The sequence below is a fragment of the Tamandua tetradactyla genome, chromosome 2 (assembly GCF_023851605.1).
Source record: "Tamandua tetradactyla isolate mTamTet1 chromosome 2, mTamTet1.pri, whole genome shotgun sequence".
In the NCBI taxonomy this organism is placed as follows: Eukaryota; Metazoa; Chordata; class Mammalia; order Pilosa; family Myrmecophagidae; genus Tamandua; species Tamandua tetradactyla.
The window spans coordinates 114,279,632-114,300,103 of record NC_135328.1 but is presented as its reverse complement, the minus strand read 5'-3'; the positions used below and the strand labels follow the sequence as shown (position 1 = coordinate 114,300,103).

General features: G+C 40.8%; 1 protein-coding gene across 7 annotated transcripts in view; it reads left to right on the top strand.

Annotated features, from left to right (window-relative positions):
- The window catches only part of FRMD3 (FERM domain containing 3), a 283,296-nt gene that overhangs the window by 240,413 nt on the left and 22,411 nt on the right, over positions 1-20,472 (top strand). For all 7 annotated transcript variants that reach the window (XM_077148531.1, XM_077148530.1, XM_077148529.1 and 4 more), the window contains one exon: positions 8,078-8,202. In XM_077148531.1, the coding sequence (XP_077004646.1) occupies positions 8,078-8,202 (125 nt within the window). The remainder of the gene's footprint in view (positions 1-8,077; positions 8,203-20,472) is intronic.

Below are 20,472 nucleotides of genomic sequence, written 5' to 3'. Positions count from 1 at the left end.
ATTTGTGACCAAGAGACCAGCTCTGCAAGAAATACTAAAGGGAGCACTAGAGTCAGATACGAAAAGACAGAAGAGAGAGATATGGAGTAAAGTGTAGAAAGAAGGAAAATCAGATATGATATATATAATACAAAAGCCAAAATGGTAGAGGAAAATATTATCCAAACAGTAATAACACTAAAAGTTAATGGACTGAATTTCCCAATCAAAAGACATAGAATGGCAGAATGGATTACGACCCAGCAATACCACTGCTAGGTATCTACTCGAAGGACTTAAGGGCAAAGACACAGATGGACATTTGCACACCAGTGTTTATAGCAGCATTATCTACAATTGCAAAGAGATGGAAACAGCCAAAATGTCCATCAACAGAAGAGTGGCTAAACAAACTGTGGCGTATACCTACGATGGAATATTATGCAACTTTAAGACAGACTAAACTTATGAAGCATGTAATAACATGGATGGACCTAGAGAACATTATGCTGAGTGAGTCTAGCCCAAAACTAAAGGACAAATACTGTATGGTCCCACTGATGTGAACCGACATTCGAGAATCAGCTTGGAATATATCATTGGTAACAGAGACCAGCAGGAGTTAGAAACAGGGTAAGATAATGGGTAATTGGAGCTGAAGGGATACAGACTGTGCAACAGGACTAGATACAAAAACTCAAAAATGGACAGCACAGTAATACCTAAGTGTAATGTAACTAGGTTGGAACACTGAATGAAGCTGCACCTGAAATATGGTTTTTTGTTTGTTTGTTTGTGTGTTTGTATCTTTTGTTTTTGTTTTTTTCTTTTTCCTTTTTATATATATATATATTTTTATTAGTATTATTATTTTAATTCTCTTCTCTATATTAACATTCTATATCTTTTTCTGCTGTTTTGCTAGTTCTTTTCCTAAATCGATGCAAATGTACTAAGAAATGATGATCATACATCTGTGATGATACTAAGAATTACTGAGTGCATGTGTAGAATGGAATGATTTCTAAATGTTGTGTTAATTTCTTTTCTTTTCTTTGATTAATAAAAAAATTAAAAAAAAAAAAGATTAAGGGCATGTATTTGCTGGGGCACATAATTCAGCCCACCACCTGGGTCCAGGAAACAGAAAAGGAAGAAATAGCACCTGCTTCCTGGCCTTACGTCATCTTTTGGCCCTGGTCCAGGCACGGTCCTCTCGTCATCCCAGAATTCTCCCTGAGATGGATTTGGCTGAACCGCGGCCTGTGTGCTGCTGGAATCCCATCTTGACTGGCTTCTGTGGAGAGTCAAAGGCTTGGTTCAGCCTCAGCATCATGTGAACAAGCAGGGTGTGGGGGGCCATGCCATCTCCCAGCCCCTCCTCTTAGCATTCTTTTCCATCCTGCCAGTTCCGATGGGCTTAGCTGCCTCCAGACTACTTCACTCAAGTGGAAGCTCACCTCTACACGCCCGTTTACTCCCAAGGGCCACTCAGAGGAATGAGGAACTTAGTCATTATTGGTTCAAGGGTATGCATCTGAATTAAGGTGGTAATATTTAATATTCATAGGAATTGAATGTTCTCTTGAACATGTTGAACTTTATGCCACCACCATGAAGACAAGTCATTGTACATCCAAAAGCCCAAATATGCTCAATGCCTAAAATTGAACAAATTCGTCATGACTTTCCCTCCTTATTTATGTACTTGTTTATATATTTATTTACTTATTATTATTATTTTGGCATGGACAGGCTCCGGGAATCGAACTCAGGTCTCCTGCATAGCAGGCAAGAATTCTGCCTCTGAGCCACCATTGTACTGCCCGTGACATTCTCCCTTTTTTAAGTCAAGATAACCATAAGCAGCCTATTTAGGAAGTTCACCCACACTGATTGGCACCTTCCTCTCTTACACTTCTTTGAAACTCTGAGGAGTCACCTTTAGGGTCAAGTTTGTCAAGTATCCTCAATGTCCAGGGTGACCAGTGAGCTGGGTGCCTCTTCCCCTGGTCTGTTGGGATTGTTGGGCAGGAAGAAGTTCTGGTGCTGGGGAGTGCTGCTCAGCCAGCACAGTGGACTTTCAGACCACACCTCAACTGTACCTGAGAGAGCATAACTGCAGTTAGCTAGAGATCCCCACACAGATGTGTACCAAAAGAATAATTAAAATTCATTCCTGCTTTTAGATGACCTGGTAGGAAGTTGTCATGTGCGAGTCTGCAAAACTGGTTTCTTCTGAGAAGCAGGAGAAAAATGTGAGGGAGGGAAGGTCGAGAACCTTAGCTAGGGTGCTTGTTGCAATACTTGTGAAAGTCTTGGTCCAACCATCAGTGAGAATAGTCTTTATTGACCTCCCTCTTCCCTAACCCCAGTTTTGGTTATTCTGTGAAGAATATGAAGAAAGGGAAATGATAAAACATTTTATTTGAACTTTCCAGAATCTTTGAGCTGGAGATGACTTCAGAGTTTACCTAATTCAATGATAGTATTTTATAGATGAGGAAACTTGAATCTCGGAAAAGTTAAGTGATTTATCCAAAGTTATAAATCTTTGGTGGCAGACCCAAGACTGTAATTCTAGTGTTTTGCTCTGAGGACTGAGCTCTTTTCTCTGTGGCACCTGCCACCCTGAAATCATTTGGCATTCTCTTAAGAAGCTGAGAGGCAGAGCTGACTCCATGTGCTTCAGCTTCAATTTTATTCTTCCAGCTTGAAGTTTGAGTGTTTGATCTTAAAAAAAATAATAAAACAATAATAGTCAATGCTGAGGGAGTTCTCTTGATGGTACAAACACAAAACAGGAGACTGATTTTATCAATATATTTTCAGGGGGACATTCCAAGTAAGGGTTTCCCAGAGTCCCATAGGTACTGTCTCTGGGTGGTTAATGAGGTCAGAAAGGAATTTCAAAAATAACTCTTTTTTTCAATTGAGGTTTACATTTATAAATTTATGGGACATCAGGCTTCATAGATCAGGACCTCTCAAACTTTAACTTGCACAGAGATCACCAGAAATCCTGTTAAAATCAGATTCTGTCTCATGAGGTCGGGGTGAGGGTAGAGTTTCTGCATTTCTAAGGAACTCGCAGGCAATGGCCATGTGGCTGCTGCATGGACCACACGTTGAAGAGCCAGGCTCTAGATAATTGGTGATAGAAAAGAGAAAATAGAGGCAGTAGTGAAAAGCTGCAGAGGGATGGTAAGTAGGCACATTCTAAGGTATCAATCAATATACAGTTTCCCTTTTTTTCTGGAATATTCTATAAGTCCACAAGATATTACTGCCAACATGCATGTCCAAGCCCTTGAAACATTGGTTAGGATGCTCCTTCTTTTTATTCTTCTATCCCCTTTCATGCATATGTGAAAGTTTATTGTCTTCACATCCCTCAGGACCTCTCTCACCCTCAGTTCTTTGCAGTGTGATCTCAAATCTTGAGAACAAGGAAGAATTTCTTTAAAGTAATGATACAGGAAGCTCTGGGAAGGCAAAGACTATGCCTGCCTTGGTCATTGCCATATCCCTCAGCACTTAACAGAGAGCTTTGGCACCAAGTAGGAGCTCAATAAATATTTGTTGAATATATGAACTAGGAGTACGGGATGGTGGCAGCATCTTGGCAATTATCGTGCCTTGGAGATCTGTCCAACGTGCTGCTCTGGGAACCCCGACCTCTGCCAAAAGGCAGCATGGAACACTTCACACTAGCAACTTCTTGTTACTTCCCAGTAGCCAATTGGGTGATAAGAAATTGTATCTTTTGAACAATTATTTTATTTTCAAATTATTTTGGCTTCTTTGATGTGACTTGTCAAAAGAAAGTGACAGTATGCTAGTGAGTTCTCTTCCTCTGGGCTGATCAGAGATGATCGCTAACCTGGAATGGTGAAGATTAGGCCTGGATTCAATGACATCAGCCAGCTTTCCTCACACTTGGGATTCTCCTCTTCAAGTTTGCAAGCTCCTCCTTGAGCGGAGATGTATGTGTATGTTATAGAGAGACAGACTGAGAATACCATTTTGGGTATTTTTATTTATTTATTTTTTCAACAAGAGGAGTGGACGCTATCTCTCATGTTAGCTCAGTGATATGTGTTGAGAACAAGAACCCCAAGCAGAGACCTGCCCTCTTGGCTACCGGGTGAGAATCACCACCCATTCCAGGGACCCATTAAGGCAGAGGGGATATAGCTCAATAAGCCCAGGGTTGGCCATATAAGGCACCTGGGCTCAGTAGCCATCACTGAAGACCCCTAGAGGTAGTATGTTGTACTTGAATCAAACACCTGTCTAGGAGTCATGAAGGAGATTCAATTGTTGGCTGTTTTGCTCTCTAGCTGTGTGGTCTTGGATAAGTCATTTAACTTCTCAGATCCTCAGTTCACTCATCTATAAAATGAGATTCATAATATTGCTTGGCTTGGCTTCTAGGTTTTATTATGGGGATTAAAATAAAGTCCTTTAAAAATTATAATGTGCTGTACAGATGTGAGATAGTGATGTTATTATCCTCTCTCATCCAAAAATGGGAAGCTAAAATCTGAAAGATAAATACCCGTAATTTTTTTTTTAATAATCCCCTAAGATAGAGTTATTGGAAGTTTTGTAACAGGCCAGGACCACTTCCTTTCACCTCAAGGAGTAGTGCAGGAATACCATGAGTCTTTTTTTATGCTGCCCTTTTTAAAAGCCACTATTAGAATGTACTCACAGTTTCTGAAGAAAGCTTTCTTCCTCGATAGACTTCTTAGCAACTTTTTCGTCTGGAATTTGCTCTCTACCGCGAGAGCTCACATGAATGGGCTACAAAGTAGGTCAGCTGAGGGTGGATCCTGAGGGTGGAGAAACCTGGTGTGTTCCTCAGCCTGACCCCGGGAAACCCAGCTATAGAGGCAGTTACATCAATAACTTTCACACAGGTGAAAGGGCAGATGTCTGGCACAGCATTTAGAAAACTGCCTCAAACAGTGGGACCATGTATAGCAACAAATGGCAGGACTTTTGGGGTTGTGGCCAGAGTTCTCTTGGGCTTGGCAGGATGAAATTATGCAGAAAGGCATTGTAGAGTGTAGAAAATCACTGAAGTGGGAATTACATAATCTGGATTGAGTTCTGAATCTTCCTGTCTAAGCATCCTTAGTCAAGTTATATCACTGCACTGATCTTAGTTCCTTGTCTGTAAATATAGTATTTTTCTTGCCTATCTCACAGGCCCATTGAGAAAAACAAATGAAGTTAAAAAGGGGGGGGGGCCTTTCCAATTCTGGTAATTAATCATTAAAGTAGCATGCATGGTCAGCTGTTGCTTTAAATAAATAATGAGGGAAGCTTGGATTGGTTAGCACCTTGAAAAAGATTGCAAGGTAAGAATTAGGTAAAAAAAAAAAAAGTATAATTTGTAGTCTAAAGTTTGGTGAGAAAGGGGAGGTGTGAATTTTGATTCTAAGTTTGCTTTATCTTTCCTACAAGTTGTCATAGTGCTTGACACCAAAGCTTGGAGCCTTGGATTTTTTGTGCCCCAGGGAAACCTGTAGTTGTGTGTACCCTTGGATTTGTCTTTAAGATTTATATTTATCAGGGACATAATACTTATCTCTGAATAATAGAAAGACTCTCCAAGGCTTTGAATTCAATGGAGATTTTCCATCTTGGAGTTGAAACCTTTGTTGGTGGTTATCTGGTCTACCTTAGACAATACCACCTCCCCCATTATGCCGTGAAACTGGCCACTGGCCTCTGCTATAGTCCAGTGGCAGCCCATGAGAGTGCATGACAAGTCAGTAACTCCTGACCATCTAATGCCAAGACAGGCTTACACTGGTGAGGTAACCCTTGGTGAACTCAGCCTGTCCTAATACCAGGCAGCTGCCTGGACAGTGTGTTGTGGAGTGGGGAGTGGGGCAGTAGGATGCTTGATATCTCCAACTGAGGAGTTTTGGGCTAGGAAGATTGCTGTTGTAGAGCAAAAGACCCTCTGTAAAGGCTCACTAAAGGCTCAGCCTCGTAGCATAAGCAGTGATTTCTGGGTCATGGGAACAGGTGTGAGCTCAGCTGGCTAGATGGCCAGAGATGGGGTAGATTGACTCCAGTGGGGTAGATTGGCTCTTGCAGTTTGTGCAAGAATGGTTGAGTTGGCTCTTCAGAGGTCAGAATGTCACATGGTCTACAAGAACATGGCTGTACATTGTGCTCTGCAAAGCTAGAGTCACAGGTGTGAATGGCCACTGGATCAGAGGAAACCTGTGCACGCTCAAAAAAATCAGAGCCCTTCACAATAAAAAGAAGGAACTGCTTATGGTACATTTAAAGCTCCTCCTTGCTCCTTGTTTAGTTCCTTCTCTCTGCAAGGAATCCCCATCCCCACTTCTTCCCCTGACAAACTCCACCACACTCTCCAGGACTCCCATGGGAGGACTTCCCTGACTCCCCTTCTCCCCTCACTCAAGACAGGGTCAGGTGCCCTTCCCTGGTACCCATGAAGGACACCCTCCCGCAGTGCACGCCTTGACCATCAGTCTCCTCCATAAGTCAAGGGATTTTCCACCATGACTGTAGCATATTAGTGGGCCATCAGGTGAAAATAGTGGTTAAGATCAGCCCTCTAAACAAAATGAAATAAATAGAAGAAAAAAGAAAAAGTAAGGATTACTGTTGATGCATGAATCATTTGTTTCGGTTGTGTGTTCATGTGCATGCTTGTGTGTGTTTGTACTTGGTCATGATGTAAAATGTATTTCTTAATGCCTGTCTCAGACAAACATGTTTGAAAATCAGGGTTTCAGAGAGTGAGCTCTTAAGGCAAGGACCCCGGTTCCCCAGAACCTGCCAGGCTATCTGGTACATACATACCAGATGCAAAATAAATGGTTGTGGAATGAAATAACAAAGGAAAGAACTACCTGATTAAGCAATCCTCATATCCTTCCTTCCCAGCTGGTGCCAGCAATGGGGTGCTTCCTAGTTCAAGGGTGCTAATGGCATCCCGTTCTTCTGCCCCCATGCCCTACAGAAATGCCTGCTATGAGGCAATGCCAGCAACCACCCAGGGGAACCTTGTGCCAATCTGACTTGGCAGTTCATGTCAAGCCAGGATTGCATGAGGTTTACTTCCATTTCAAACCTGAACGCCCCTTAGCCAGGTGCCAATTGGGCATATAAAGCACACATGAGCCTTTGCCCTAATGGTGCTTCTCTTTCAGCTAGGCTGTGAGCTGATTAGTGCACCAGTAATTACAGAAAGACAGAGAGTTTTGGAGAGTTGTGAAAGAAGAGAATGAGAGAGCAAACAAGTAAGAGAGAATGTCTGCCTGTGTTTTAAGGGGCAATCCAGAAAGGTTTCAAGGGGAAGGAGACATCTCACTTGGTCTTTGAAGGATGAGTTGGTTTTGACAGGAAACATGGGTAGAGGAAAGGTACTCAAGGACTCACCTGCAGGCGTCCCGCTTCCCCATCTGTCAGGGTAAACAGCTGGTCTCCCATAGCAGGTGGTGCAAATGGTGGCCAGCCAGTAGTCTTGATAAGACACCTGCCCAGCTTCCTTGCCATCTACTGTCCATCACAGCAGCTGACAGATTATAAGTGCTTCTTTCCAAAGGAAAGAAAACAAAGCTGGGTTCTGTGGCTGGTTGATGAGAAGGGCATGAATTTGAACGGAAATATACAACATTGATATTAAATAGTGACTATGTTGCAACACAAAGGTAACTTAACGCTGTAGAACGTCTGTGCTATCTGGCAGTTTTTTTTTTGTTGTTGTTGTATTTTTTCTTTAAATTATTTGAGCCATGCCCTTCATTCACTTTTCTGAATATTTAATTCATTGATACCATGTTGTCACTGAGCATGCCCAAGACTGATGACATATGGGAAAATACATTTTCTTTCACTGTATTGCATTTTTTAAAAAATGCATGGACATTTTTTCAGGACCTTAAGGATAAAAGGTGCAGTGTGCCTTGGGTGCTAAGTTGTCTTTGCCACTGGCTTAGTCCATTATGTATCTAAGGCAGTTTCCAACTTGTGTGAAATGGAGAGGTCAGCATTTACAATGAATCTTGGAAACCAACTCCATCTGACTTGGGTCTATTTTCAGAGCCAGCATTACTCAGAGCCGCAGTTCCCACTCCCTGAATAAACAGCTCATCATTAACATGGAGCCCCTCCAGCCCCTGCTGCCCTCCCCCAGGGAGCAGGAAGAGGAGTTTCCCCTGGATGAGGGTAAGTCAGCCACTTCATTCCGGAGCCCGGCATTGCAGGCTGGAGGAACGAGTGGCACCAATCCTGAATACTCTGGGTGATGGGTTAGGGTGAGTGCTGGAGTGAGTTATAAATTGTGTTTTTAGTAAATAAGTTGTTTGCAGATGGAAAGCCCTATTATATTGGGAGCACCATAAGTTTTTCCTGGAACAGTTTGCTGGTACAAAGTATTCCTGAAATTATATAATAATATTTGTATAAAATATAAAACAAATATCTATTATATAAAATTCCTGAAATTACGTAATTAGATGCACTGTCTAATAAAATAATCACTAGCCGTGCTTGGGTATCTAAAATTAAGTTTAAATAAATACAGTTTAATCAAACTAAAAATTTGCTAGCCACCAGTGACTGATGGCTACCATATTGAACAGTGTAGATCAAGAGCATTTCCATCATGGCAGAAAGTTCTATAGGATGGCAATGCTTTAGCCTATAATCACAGCTAAATTAGTGATTGTAAAAAATTCTTCAAAAGTTCTCTACACTGGTCATTTGCTTTCTGTCTTCATATTTCCCCATTTTCTCGTCCTCTTTTCCAATGGTACTTTGATAGTTCTGATGTAAGCTAAAATGTGTAAGGTTACTTAAACCCAAAAGTTCTTTAAAAAAAAAAATAAAAAATAGTGTATGTTTCTCTAGGCTTCTTTTATTGCTTTTGAGGATTTTACATTTTTCAGGAAAGAATCTCACCACACTGCTTGATTCCAACACCTAGTGAGACAAATATTAATACATAGTCTCTGAATTTCGAAGCAAATTAATTTCCAAGCAAACTGAAAATTAAAACATGCACATAGAATAAGCTTGCTGAAACCCTGGATACAAATGTAACACTCATTTTCTTAATTCCATGTGATTTTGATTTCATCATTTAAAATCTGGATTCAAAAGGCAGGTCACCCTCACCTCCAGTTTCAAGTCAAGAATTCCTTTTAGGTCCATAATATGAATATGGTTTATGGCTTGGAATGCAAATGCCCTTGAAAGAGGTAGCATCAGCTGATTCACACTAAAGTGAACAATGTGAAGAATTTTTGTGAATGTTTTCCGAGAAGAAATCTTTGATGGTTAGGAGGGGAACTCAGCAACCCCTGAGTTGAAGGGGAAAGGTACAAAATATAGAGGATGGGATCTCAGAAGGTATCTTTTACCCCCAACTGGGCTGCCAAATGAGGATGAGAATGATTTTATATAATGTCCTTTACTATTTGACTTAAGGACCAACTCTGTAAGTTCTGTGGTAAATTAATTGTCTTAGTCCATGGGATCTCTTTGGGTCCATATTGCGTATCTACGTTTTTCAGCATCTTATCTGTTTCTGTATGTCTTGAGAAGTAAAAGAAAAGCAGCTTTTACTTCTGGTCCCTGATGACTTTCTGGGCTTCATCTCATATACCTGGAATAATGGTTTGGTTGTAAACCACTGTTTTCTGGAGGTCATGATTGTCCTGAGATTGAGTGAAAAAGGATGTGGGTAATGGAGAAGAGGAGAGGAGAAAGGTTAGGTTAAGCTTGGAATTGTTACTGTGTCTTGTCTATAAAGATGGCAGCCTAGGCAAGACAACTATATTGTAATTAACTTCAGTAAAAATAAAATTTTTCCTAATGTGTTATAAGAATCCATAAACCAACTTTTCAATTTTCCCAATTATTTTAAAGACATATCTTAAATTCACTGAATAGTCAACCTGATTGATCTCTTCCTTATAAAGTCCAAAATAGCTCTATAAAAGTTCCAATAAAATTCTTTTCCCCAGGAGATCTGTCCCCTTATAGGACATCTTTGTGGATTTGAGGCCATGCAAATCATAACAACCTCCAATATATAGGATCAACTTAAAAGGAAGAGTATTAGAAATGACAATATTATTAAATGTCCAGAAAATAGAATGAACCGCCCAAATCTGAATATGGTAAAATCATCTTAGATAGCAGGAAATTCGAAGTTACTATTCCCATAGTGGATATAACTCTATGTTCTTGATACTGATACATCTCAGTTACAATTTTAGAGTCAAATGGCTGCTCCATGTCTCTTACCTTTTGAGTGATAGGAAAGGATTTGGAGTTTCCGTAGGAATAAATGCTCATTTTATAGGCTTATACATATAAGCCTGATATATATAATGAGAAGAGAGGCAGTGAATATGACTCTAAACAAAGATGATGTTTCTGCCTTTGCAGGTGGCCCCTGTTGCTGAGCTTTTGTGCAATGCAGTTACAGTACAATGAATTTTGTTTTATCCTTGCATTTTTAAATTGTTTGACTTTTTATGTCTGTGCAAAAGCCAAATTGAAAGAGGCCAGGAATTCATTCATTCTTTACTGCAACAAATACAACTTATGCAGCTTATAGACCACCTTGCAGTGTATATTTTGCTGTAGCTAATGAAGATGAAGACATTCTCTTTTTGGGAAGCTCATAACCGGTTGGGGAGATGGCAGTGGGATCACGGAGGTGATGAGTAAGTTCTGCCTGTACTGATGGTATCACATGTTCACTTCTTTTACGTGCCTCACTAGATATCAGTTCCTTGAGCTGCCTGGAGAGCATCTTGTTCATTTAGTCATATCAGAGTGTTTGTCATAAAATTGGTGAGCAAAGAAATGGATGGACACAAGGCTGACTGGCAGTGGGTCTTGTGTCTCTCCTGGGCTGTCCAGCTGCATGTGTTGTGTGGGTGGTGGCAGGGAGAAGGGGTCGGGGGAAGAAGGACAGGCAGGGCAAGGCAGAAAGCTCAGAAAGAGCAAGATGATGACAGACTCTGATACGACTTGCTGGAGAATTTTAGATTTATCTTGAGGCCACCTGGGAGGCACTGAAAGACTTCAAACATGAAAGTAACCTCATTAAAATTGTATTTTAGATGATTCTGATGGTGGTGTGGAGAGAATAAATTAAAGGCAGGTAGGGCCAAAGCAGAATTTCTCCACTTCAGCACTACTGATGTTTTGGGCTGGATGATTCTTTGTTGGGGGAATACCTGTGCATTGCGGGATGTTTAGCAGCATTCCTGACCTCTGCCCACTAGATGCCAGTAGCATCTCCCCAGTTGTGTCAGCCAGTATTGTCTCCAGATATTGCCATATGTACCTGGCATACACAGTTGTCCCTAGTTGAGAATCACTAGCTGGAGGAACAGACCACACAGGAACCACTGCAATAGCTCTGGGAACACATTAACAGAGGCTGAACAGAGAGAGCAGGACTAGGGAGAGGGTGGTGGATTTGAGACATGCTCAGAGGCATAGTTGTCGAATCACGGCCACCAATAACAAGGCAGGTAAGAAGCCGGTGCACTCTTACCACCCAGGTCCTTCCCTGGCTCAGAGAGTGTAAAACACTTCAATCTCTTCACTTGAAAGAGGAGACTATTGAGACACAGGAAGGTTTGAGTGTCATATCAATATAATGCCAGGAGTTGATGGCAGAACACATCTCACTTGGATTTTGGAGCCAGCCATTGAGAGGGGTTAGTCCTGTGCATTGCTTTCTTTTTGAGCTTCAAATGCAGAGTGGAAGAGGCTTGGACATCCTGCTCTCCTTCGGTGCCCCCGTTCCTCTTCCCTGCTTATTCAGCTACTTGCTTGCAGGAATTTCAAATTACACACTTTGGAACCAAATTCATAAACAGATCAAGGTCAGCAGCCCAGCTACTGTAAAAGAGTTGTCTTAATGGGGGATTTTTAAAAATCAGGTTGGATGAAGAAAGAAGGTTTGAGCCCTGATCCTTGGAAGCTCCATGTCTGTGAGTCTGTGTCTCAGATGAATGCCGAGGAGGTGGCATCTCTGCTGCCACCAGGACTATGGGGTCATGGCCACCCATTTGTTGGACAAGCTCTTTTCATTCTTCCCAGAGCTCCAAGTTTCTCAAAGACAGCTGAACAAAGCATTATTGCCCAGAGCAGCCTGGTGAGGTTTTGGGAGAATGTGTGACCCCCGTTCACCCATGTGACAGCTGGAGGATTAGCTACAAGTTGGCTGTGTCTGGGTGGAGAAAAACACAAAACCAGTTCCTAGGCATCACTAGGCAACGGGAAAGTTTTTGTGCCACCCAAAAGTTGCCTGGTTACAGGATTGGAGTAGATTAGTGCTGAAGAAAACTTTAGATGAGAATGGCAAACCATTTGAAAAGAGCCATGTAGAGTATAGGAGAATTTCAGGAGAAGAAAACATTGAGAATGGGAGTTTCTCTGGGTGAAATGACATTTTAGGGAGCCATTCACCTGAATAAATTTATAAACAGACTGAAGCAGTGTCTCCATAGTGTAGCTACCAAAATTATTGTGTGTTTTATTGGTGGTATTTTGTATTATGGAAAAATGCTGGATTATGGTAGAGATGGGGAGTGAAATTGATCACAAGAGCCTTGGTAGTTGGCATTTATTGGCACACAGTGAAGATAATTCTTTTCTACTTTAGCAGTGGTGCAGCCTGGCGTAGTTAAACAGGTAGAAAGCTGTGCTTTCTTCCCCTTGGTAGATAAAACTAAATTAAAGTTGAAAATGTTTGACACCATCCTGCTAGCAAAACAGAAGCACAGCGGAGACCCCAGAATAAAGGAGGATCTTGGGGTGGCAATGCAATTGAACAGAGGGGTAGCTTAAAGCTGAATTTGATATGACTGAGAAAATGTCTAAAGAATAGTTAGAAATTCAGGAGGGTGGTAATGCTAACTTCCCAAGTCACCCCGTGAAATATCTGTACGTGTGTGTGTGTTTGTGTGTGTGTGTGTGTGTGTGTGTTTCTGGCCTAAGCCTGGATACTTACATGTGGCTCTGTCTCGGTGGGTGTTTAAGGAATGTTTAGCCCTAACCATAGACTTCGGTGGCTTCATTGAAATTCTAGAAAGTCTGTATGTGAACATGTAAAAGCATTTTGAACCTATGAAAGAAAGAGCAGGGCACGCAATGGTGGCTCAGTGGCAGAGTTCTCGCCTGCCATGCCGTAGACCCCGGTTCAATTCCCGGTACCTGCCCATGCAAAAGAAAGAACGCTATCCTCATCCATCAGGCATGTCACAGTCTTGACCCCCACCCTCTCCAACTCACATAACAGGTGACCTGTGAGGCCAACTGCATTTCCTTGTGCAGGCCCTTCAGTATCATACCAGTTAGAGCCTTGAGTAAACTACGCAGATGCTCCAATTCCATCACTGGTGAAGTATCTGACAGCCCCAGGCTTGTCTGGTTACACTGATTGCAATCGCTTTTCCTACTCACCATGAGTCTGTTTTCCCTTCTACTTAGATGCTATGAAAATTCTCCTCTGTCTTTTCTCCTTTTATGGAGTTTCATGGCTATGGCTCAAAATAAATTTGCCTTTCTTCTTAAAACTTCAGTGACTTTCTTCCTAGCCATTTTCCCCTTGTGCCAACAACCCATTTCTTCCATTTGACTCAGGTATGGCAGGACGCGTGCTTAGAGAATGATGCTCTGGTCTTTTCAGAATTTTACTGTGTTAACATATACGTATAAAACCTAAAATGTTCCATTTTTAAGTATAATTACAGGGGCATTAATTACACTTATAATGCTGTGTTGCGTTAATTACATTTACAGTACCAGTATCCATTACCAACATTTTTTCCATCATTCCAAACAGAAACTCTGTACCTAGTAAGCAATTTTTCCTTCCCAAGCCCCTGGTAACCTCTAATCTACTTTCTGTCTCTGAATTTACTCATTCTAAATATTTCACATAAATGGAGTCATGCAGTATTTGTCCTTTTGCTTCTGGCTTATTTCACTTAGCATAATGTTTTCAAGATTCATCATGTTGTAGAATGTATCAGAACATCATTCATTTTTATGGCTAAATAATATGACATTGTCTGTATATACCACATTTTTCTGTTCGTATGTTGATGGACACTTGGGTTGTTTCCACCTTTTGGCTATTGTAAATAATGCTATAATGAATATCTGTGTACAAGTATCTGTTTGACTCCCTACTTTCAGTTCTTTTGTGTATATATACCTAGACGTGGAATTATTTGGTCATATGGTAATCCTGTGTTGCCGTTTTTGAGGAACTGCCAAACTGGTTTCCACTGTGACTATACCATTTTACATTCCCATTATAATGTACAAGGATTCTACTCTAGGATTTTCTTTTCTTTTTTTTTTTTTTTTTGTGTATGCTGTGTGGCGGGGTTACATTTCATTCTTTTTCCATGTGAGTAACCCATTATTGCAGCACCATTTGTTGAATTTTTGTTTGTTGTGTTTTGCTTGTTTGTTATGCTTATTTGTTTTTTGGCAAGCGTATGGACTGGGAATCGAACCCGGAACTCCCGCATGGCAGGTGAGAATTCTACAACTGAACTATCCTTGCATCCCCGACTCAAGGAACTGGTATCCTACGGGATTTTTGAAATTTCTTTTATGTTATGCTCTATACAACCATATGACTGGTTATAAATCCCGTGGAAACATCATGCCCCTTGGGGTTACTGCTACTGGGTGACAGCAGACCAATCAGAACCGATTCTAATTGCACTTATTCCTGTCGTAGGTTTTGGATTGTTTTTATTTTCTAATTACAAAATCTTCTAGAATTTTGGAAAGTACATAGCAAAAAAGCAGAAAAAAATCACCTCTCCGGATTATCTCACCTCCTGGAGGCAATCAGTGTTAATGTGTTAGCAATTTCCTTTCCTTTGCATTTTTAAAAACATTTTTATTGTGAAATATATATGCAGAAAAGTGATACATTTCAAATTAATAAAGAGTTATTAGGGCATATTTCAAAGTATAATTTAACAAATAGTTACAGAGAAAACATCTATTAAGGGTACAGTATTGCTGATTCCCTAGAAGCCTTTTTATATCTATTTCTGATCACAACCCCTTTTTCAGGGATATTTGGTCAGATCTTTTTTTTTAAACTTTTAGAATTATATAATATAACATATATATGAAGCAAAGAAAGAAAAGTGCTATATTTTTTAAAGCACACTTCAACAAGTAGTTACAGAACAGATCCCAGAGTTTGTCATGGGTTACCATTCCATCAGATATCTCCTTCTAGCTGCTCAAAACACTGGAGGCTAGAAGGAATATTAATATAGTGATTCAGCCATTCTCATTTGTTAAGTCCCATTTTCTCCATTATACCTCCTCCTTTTCCTTTAATACTTCTCCCAATCCATAAGAATCTTTGTGGAATGACTGTGCTGCTTCCCTATGCATTTTAAGGCCATTGTGATCATCCTGTGTGTACAATTTTTCAAAATTCCTGATCTCTTAATGTTGAAATCATTAGTGCAAGAAAACTTATAAATTGAACTGCGGGTCAAACAATGAATTGGGAACATATTTAACACAAATAACACAAATGAGTTAACATCCTGAATTAGAAAGAACTCATTCAAAGCTCTGTGTTAAGCATCATTTTAGCATTGCCCACGTTGGCGGTATCATCAATTCTCTTATTTAATGACACCCACAGTCTCCCACTGATTAGAAGCATGCACACGGTGGCCGAGTCTGCTTCTGTAGAGCTAGCTACAAGGCCTCTGCGGAGGAGAGGGCAGCTTCTGGTTGTATTTATAACTGCAGTATCAGATTAGCAAAGTCAAAATTCAGAATTCATCACCACACCTATTGAATTCTGGAATAAAGCCCCACAGTATGGATCAGCAGTGTTCCTGGGGTGGAGGATGCCAAGAGCAACACAGGGGATGAGATAAAGGCTTACACGAGCTCAGCAAATCCATGTTTCCCAGAATCTTTAAAAGCATTTCTCCTTCCCATTTTTGTGCATTTCTTTAAAGTTTGCATCACCTGCAGAAACTCCGGTTTCCAGCATTTGATGCACCTAAAACACTCACAAGAAGTCTGCCTTACCCAGAAGAGACAGCTGAAATTTTAAGTGTTTTCTATACTATAAGGAAGCTAAATACCTTGTGGTTCATGCATTTTATCTCACAAAGATTTGTATTTCACAATGATAAGATTCCAGAAGTCCATATCATTTCAGTTCTGTAGTTGGCTAATTCTCCATAAAAAGTTCATATTATTAAATATAGTATTCCTCAGTATAAACAGAAAAGATGAGGTGTCTACCTCGGGCAAAATGGGGAAATAGAAACTCTGGTCTCAACTTCTCCATTCAGCAGTTGCGTGTCCATGTATAAGGCTCTCCAAGTCTCCAAGCCTCATTTTTTCATGCATAAAACAAGATTAGATGGGGGCAACTCTGAAAATGTTTCTAGATTTAATCTCTTTGGTTGTTTTGCTTAATACCCCAAAGTCATATATTTGGGACTCTGGCTTGAAGTCTTTTCCAGTGAAATGAGAACTTGGGGATAGGAAAAAATTTGATAGCCTTTTAGGATGAGTCGAAATGTTGATGCAAAACCACAAGAGTTGGCAAACTATGGCCCATGGGCCAAATCTGCCCACTGCCTATTTGTTTTCTCCCCCACTCTCAAGCTAAAATGAAAACGTTAAATAATTGTATGAGGGCCTACATGATTTCCTTTATTTTGCTTCTTAGTCTGTAAAGCCAAAATTGTACTATTTGGCCCTTCCAGAAAAAGTTCACTGATCCCTGACCTAGCACACCCCTTGGCATTCTTCCACAAATGAGAATGCCCAGATTAGTGAGGCAATTTGCCCGAAGTCACATAGCTGGTTGGGACTGAGGATCAGGTCTTGTTCTCAAATTCCTAACCCAGGCATCTCTAGATGACATTAACCACATCTAAAATGACTCGGTGCCTTTTTGCTGGAACAGATGCAATAACAAAGGAACTACATTAATTTTTCAATCATTTCAAATGAATTCTCAAAAAGGCGGCTTATGTTACATAAATCTAGAGAATTTCTGTGATTCGATGAGAAGTGCTTCTGTGTATTCAGGCAGGTACTTGGACCTTCGGTGTCCACTCCCAGGCTGCCAGGACCGAGTGGACAGAAGCTTCCATCATGCTGGGACTTGGCACCCCCTACCCCCAGCCCCCGGGAATGCCTGGCAAAAAGGCTGTGGGCAGAGAACTCCTCACCACACAGAATTCTCAGCAGAGCCAGGCTGCTGTAGAAACAGACTTCCAGAAGGCTCACTGTATTCAGGGAATCAACGTTCTAATTTTTAAAGTTGAGTGCATTAAATAAGGAATGGTTCACTTCAGACCGAGTTTTAATTACTCATTTGTTCAGAGTCTGAGTTAAGGGTCTTTATCTTATTTGAGGAAGCGGTTTAGTAGCAGAACTTCACACATCATTGTTCCTGGTCAGGTTGGCACTTTGGACCTGAGTATTAATAATTAATTGCTTTAAAGGATGTCCTGGAACAGGATTTGGCTGGGGTGGAAAATATGCCAGTCAAGTGTCACATGAAACAATCCAGTCACAGTCCATAAGGGTTGGAATTTGAGCCAGAAGACAGCTTCTGTGAGGCCAGCTGTGACAGAACATGGGCTGCAAAAGGAGAGAAATGATGCTTGGCATTTAGACAAGTGAACCCTCCCACTACTTCCCTTAGGAGCTGCAAGACAGGGTAAGCAAAAATATTACTAAAACCATCGTCATTACAAGGCAGAGGCTGTGAGTTTCTGAGTTTTGCATGCGTTCCACAGCCAGCATGGGGTACAATCCTCTAGCACCTTTTGTGAATGGGTTGGTACTGAGTGCTGAGGAATTGTGTCTTAGGTGCAGCAGTGGGGCAGGATCTTACAGGATGTCCCTTTTTCTTTTCTCTTCTCTTTAAGACCCAGAGCTAGTTATGTGGGAGAAAGTGTTGGGCAGTGTGTGATAGGACCACTCTTTTAGGTATGTCCACGGCCATGGGGGAAATGGTCAGAAAAGAGGCTCTGGTCATTTGGTAAAGACTGGTTTTGAGGATGCCCGCTGAGGTGCCAAATACAGTGCCATATGCAGAAGGGGGCAGCCTCCTGGTGGTTTAGTTGATGGTGAATTAGAGGCCCTGGAGCATGGTTTCCAGAGCAGGGGACATGTGTAGTGGGTACATAAAATGATTCATAGGGGTAGAGGAAGAACTTTTTATGACTGCTTTTTCTTTTTTCTTTTTATCACCTCCCTTTAAAATTTTTATTCTGTAGGTTTTATAATGTATGTCGTATATGAAGACAACTGTTTATGTATCTAATCTATAAATAACCTCAGAAGGTTTAGATACAACTGCTCTAGATCTTACAAATGAGTCTACAAAGAAAAGTCAGGGGTATGTTCTCAAAGCTGTGAAATCCCTGTTCATGCCCAAACTCCAGATTCCTAAAATAGATGTGTGATGTGTCTGCTCCAGTTACACTGGTGACATGCTATTTTACATGCTTTTGGTCTTTCACTCTCATAAACTAGGGTGAGACACCCCAGCACAATCCAGGCCTCAGCTGAGCTGTCCCATAGGTGCTGGGTTATTCTCTTTAAATGTCCTGTCGTGGTGTCTGAAAGCCCACTTTATATAGGTGTTTGATTCTGCTTTCTAAGTGGGTACATGATGCAAAATTTGTGGGGTGGAAAGAGCATTGGTAGAGAGTGAGAAGGTGAGAGAGCCTGGGCTCATTCATTCATTCTTTCTTGTATTTGTTCAATAAACATTTACTTATTTCCTGGTGTATACTGAACGCCAAAATACCTGAATCTTATTTCCCCTTCTGTAAAACAAGGTGAAGTGATTTCTAAGGTTCCTTCCCACCCTAACAGCATTAACATTTGAAATTCTGTCCCCAAATTGTTACTGTTCTTAAATATATGCTTTTGAATCCTTTGTACCTTTGAGAACAAAAAGTACTGATGTTTTATATGTGATTAATGAAACAATAAGCATGTAAAACAATGATATATAAAAAGGAGGTTAACTTTTTTCTCCTTTCTTTTTGTGAGTTATAAATTTCCAGTATAAAATTGAAAATTGATAGCAGCTCACTTAAACGGGAATATAAAATGCAGCTTTTCCCACTAGAAAGAACCCTTACTTCCTTTAACGTCTCCTCTCAGAATAGAAACCCCATGGGAACTTCTACTCTTTTGACCCTAAATTTCCATCTTCAACATTAGGAATGCAGAAATGGGCAGATGCTTTGGCTAAAACAAAGATAAATAAGGTTTTCAGAATGATGCACTTAGTCATCTGAAAATCTTGCCATTAAGGAAAGCAGTGTCTCCATTCAGAAAACAGAGCATCCCTTGTGGCTTGTGATCTTGTCAGTCCCTGTGTGGCTTCCTGGCTCCACGATCCCCTGGCCGTGGCTGAACAATTTGGCCACTAAATACAGGCTTGGCCACCCCACCCCCACTCCCTTCACCAGTCTTACCTTTGGGTGGGAGGGAATTAAGAAGCACTGGTCAGCCCTTTGGATTGGGTTCCTAGTCCTGCTCTGTCTTAAGTTTTGTCCTGTCTACTTCTGGACACATATCAACCTTGTCATGAAATAGTCTTCAACGGTTTTATTTTTAATGGCCATAAGTTACATACTAATACGCAAAAATGTGTCTCACTGTCCCCCTACCTCTTGCCAAATCATATGTAAGAATGTCTATCCTTGTAGCTTTGCCAAAACTGGGTATAACCATTCTTTTTTAAAAATCTTTGATAGTTTGAAAGGAACAACTTAGAGTAGTTGGACATTTTTCTGGCATTTAATAGTCTTTTTTTTTACTTTGAGCCTGCCACTAGAATGCAAGAGAGAAATCCCAGTGGCTCGTGTTTTGGTTAGAACGATTGGGCCCTGCTACCTTTAGCTTCTTAATTATGTAGCAGCAATGCAAGAAGTCCACAGTTTCAGAAGAGTCTGGCTTTTTTCCACATGGGGACACAGATGCCCTGTTTCTTAATTTAATACCATCTGCAAAGCTGTTGGGAAATATGGAGAAAAAAGTGAGAGCTCCATTTATTTATGCAGCCCAATTTAATTATTTTACACAGAGAAAAATGGTTTATCTCTAATGATGCCTGGAGGGAGGAATATAATAAAGTAGAAGGGATGGGAAAACAAATTCATTTTGTATAGAGAAAAAGGAAGCAGATTCTTGCTTGAGGGTGTTCTAAAACTGGGTCCAGTAAAGACAGTATTGTCACCCCATTTCTTCTTCTGGGGAAACCTTTGGAAGCTGGCCTGATATCTGACAAAATTGCACTGTCAATATGCTGCCTATCTTTTTTAAAGTAATAGAACATGGAGTTCAATGTGGATAAAGGAAAAACATTTTGTTTATGAGAAAGGAAGAGTCTGAATTATAAGTAGACTTGGTAAGCAA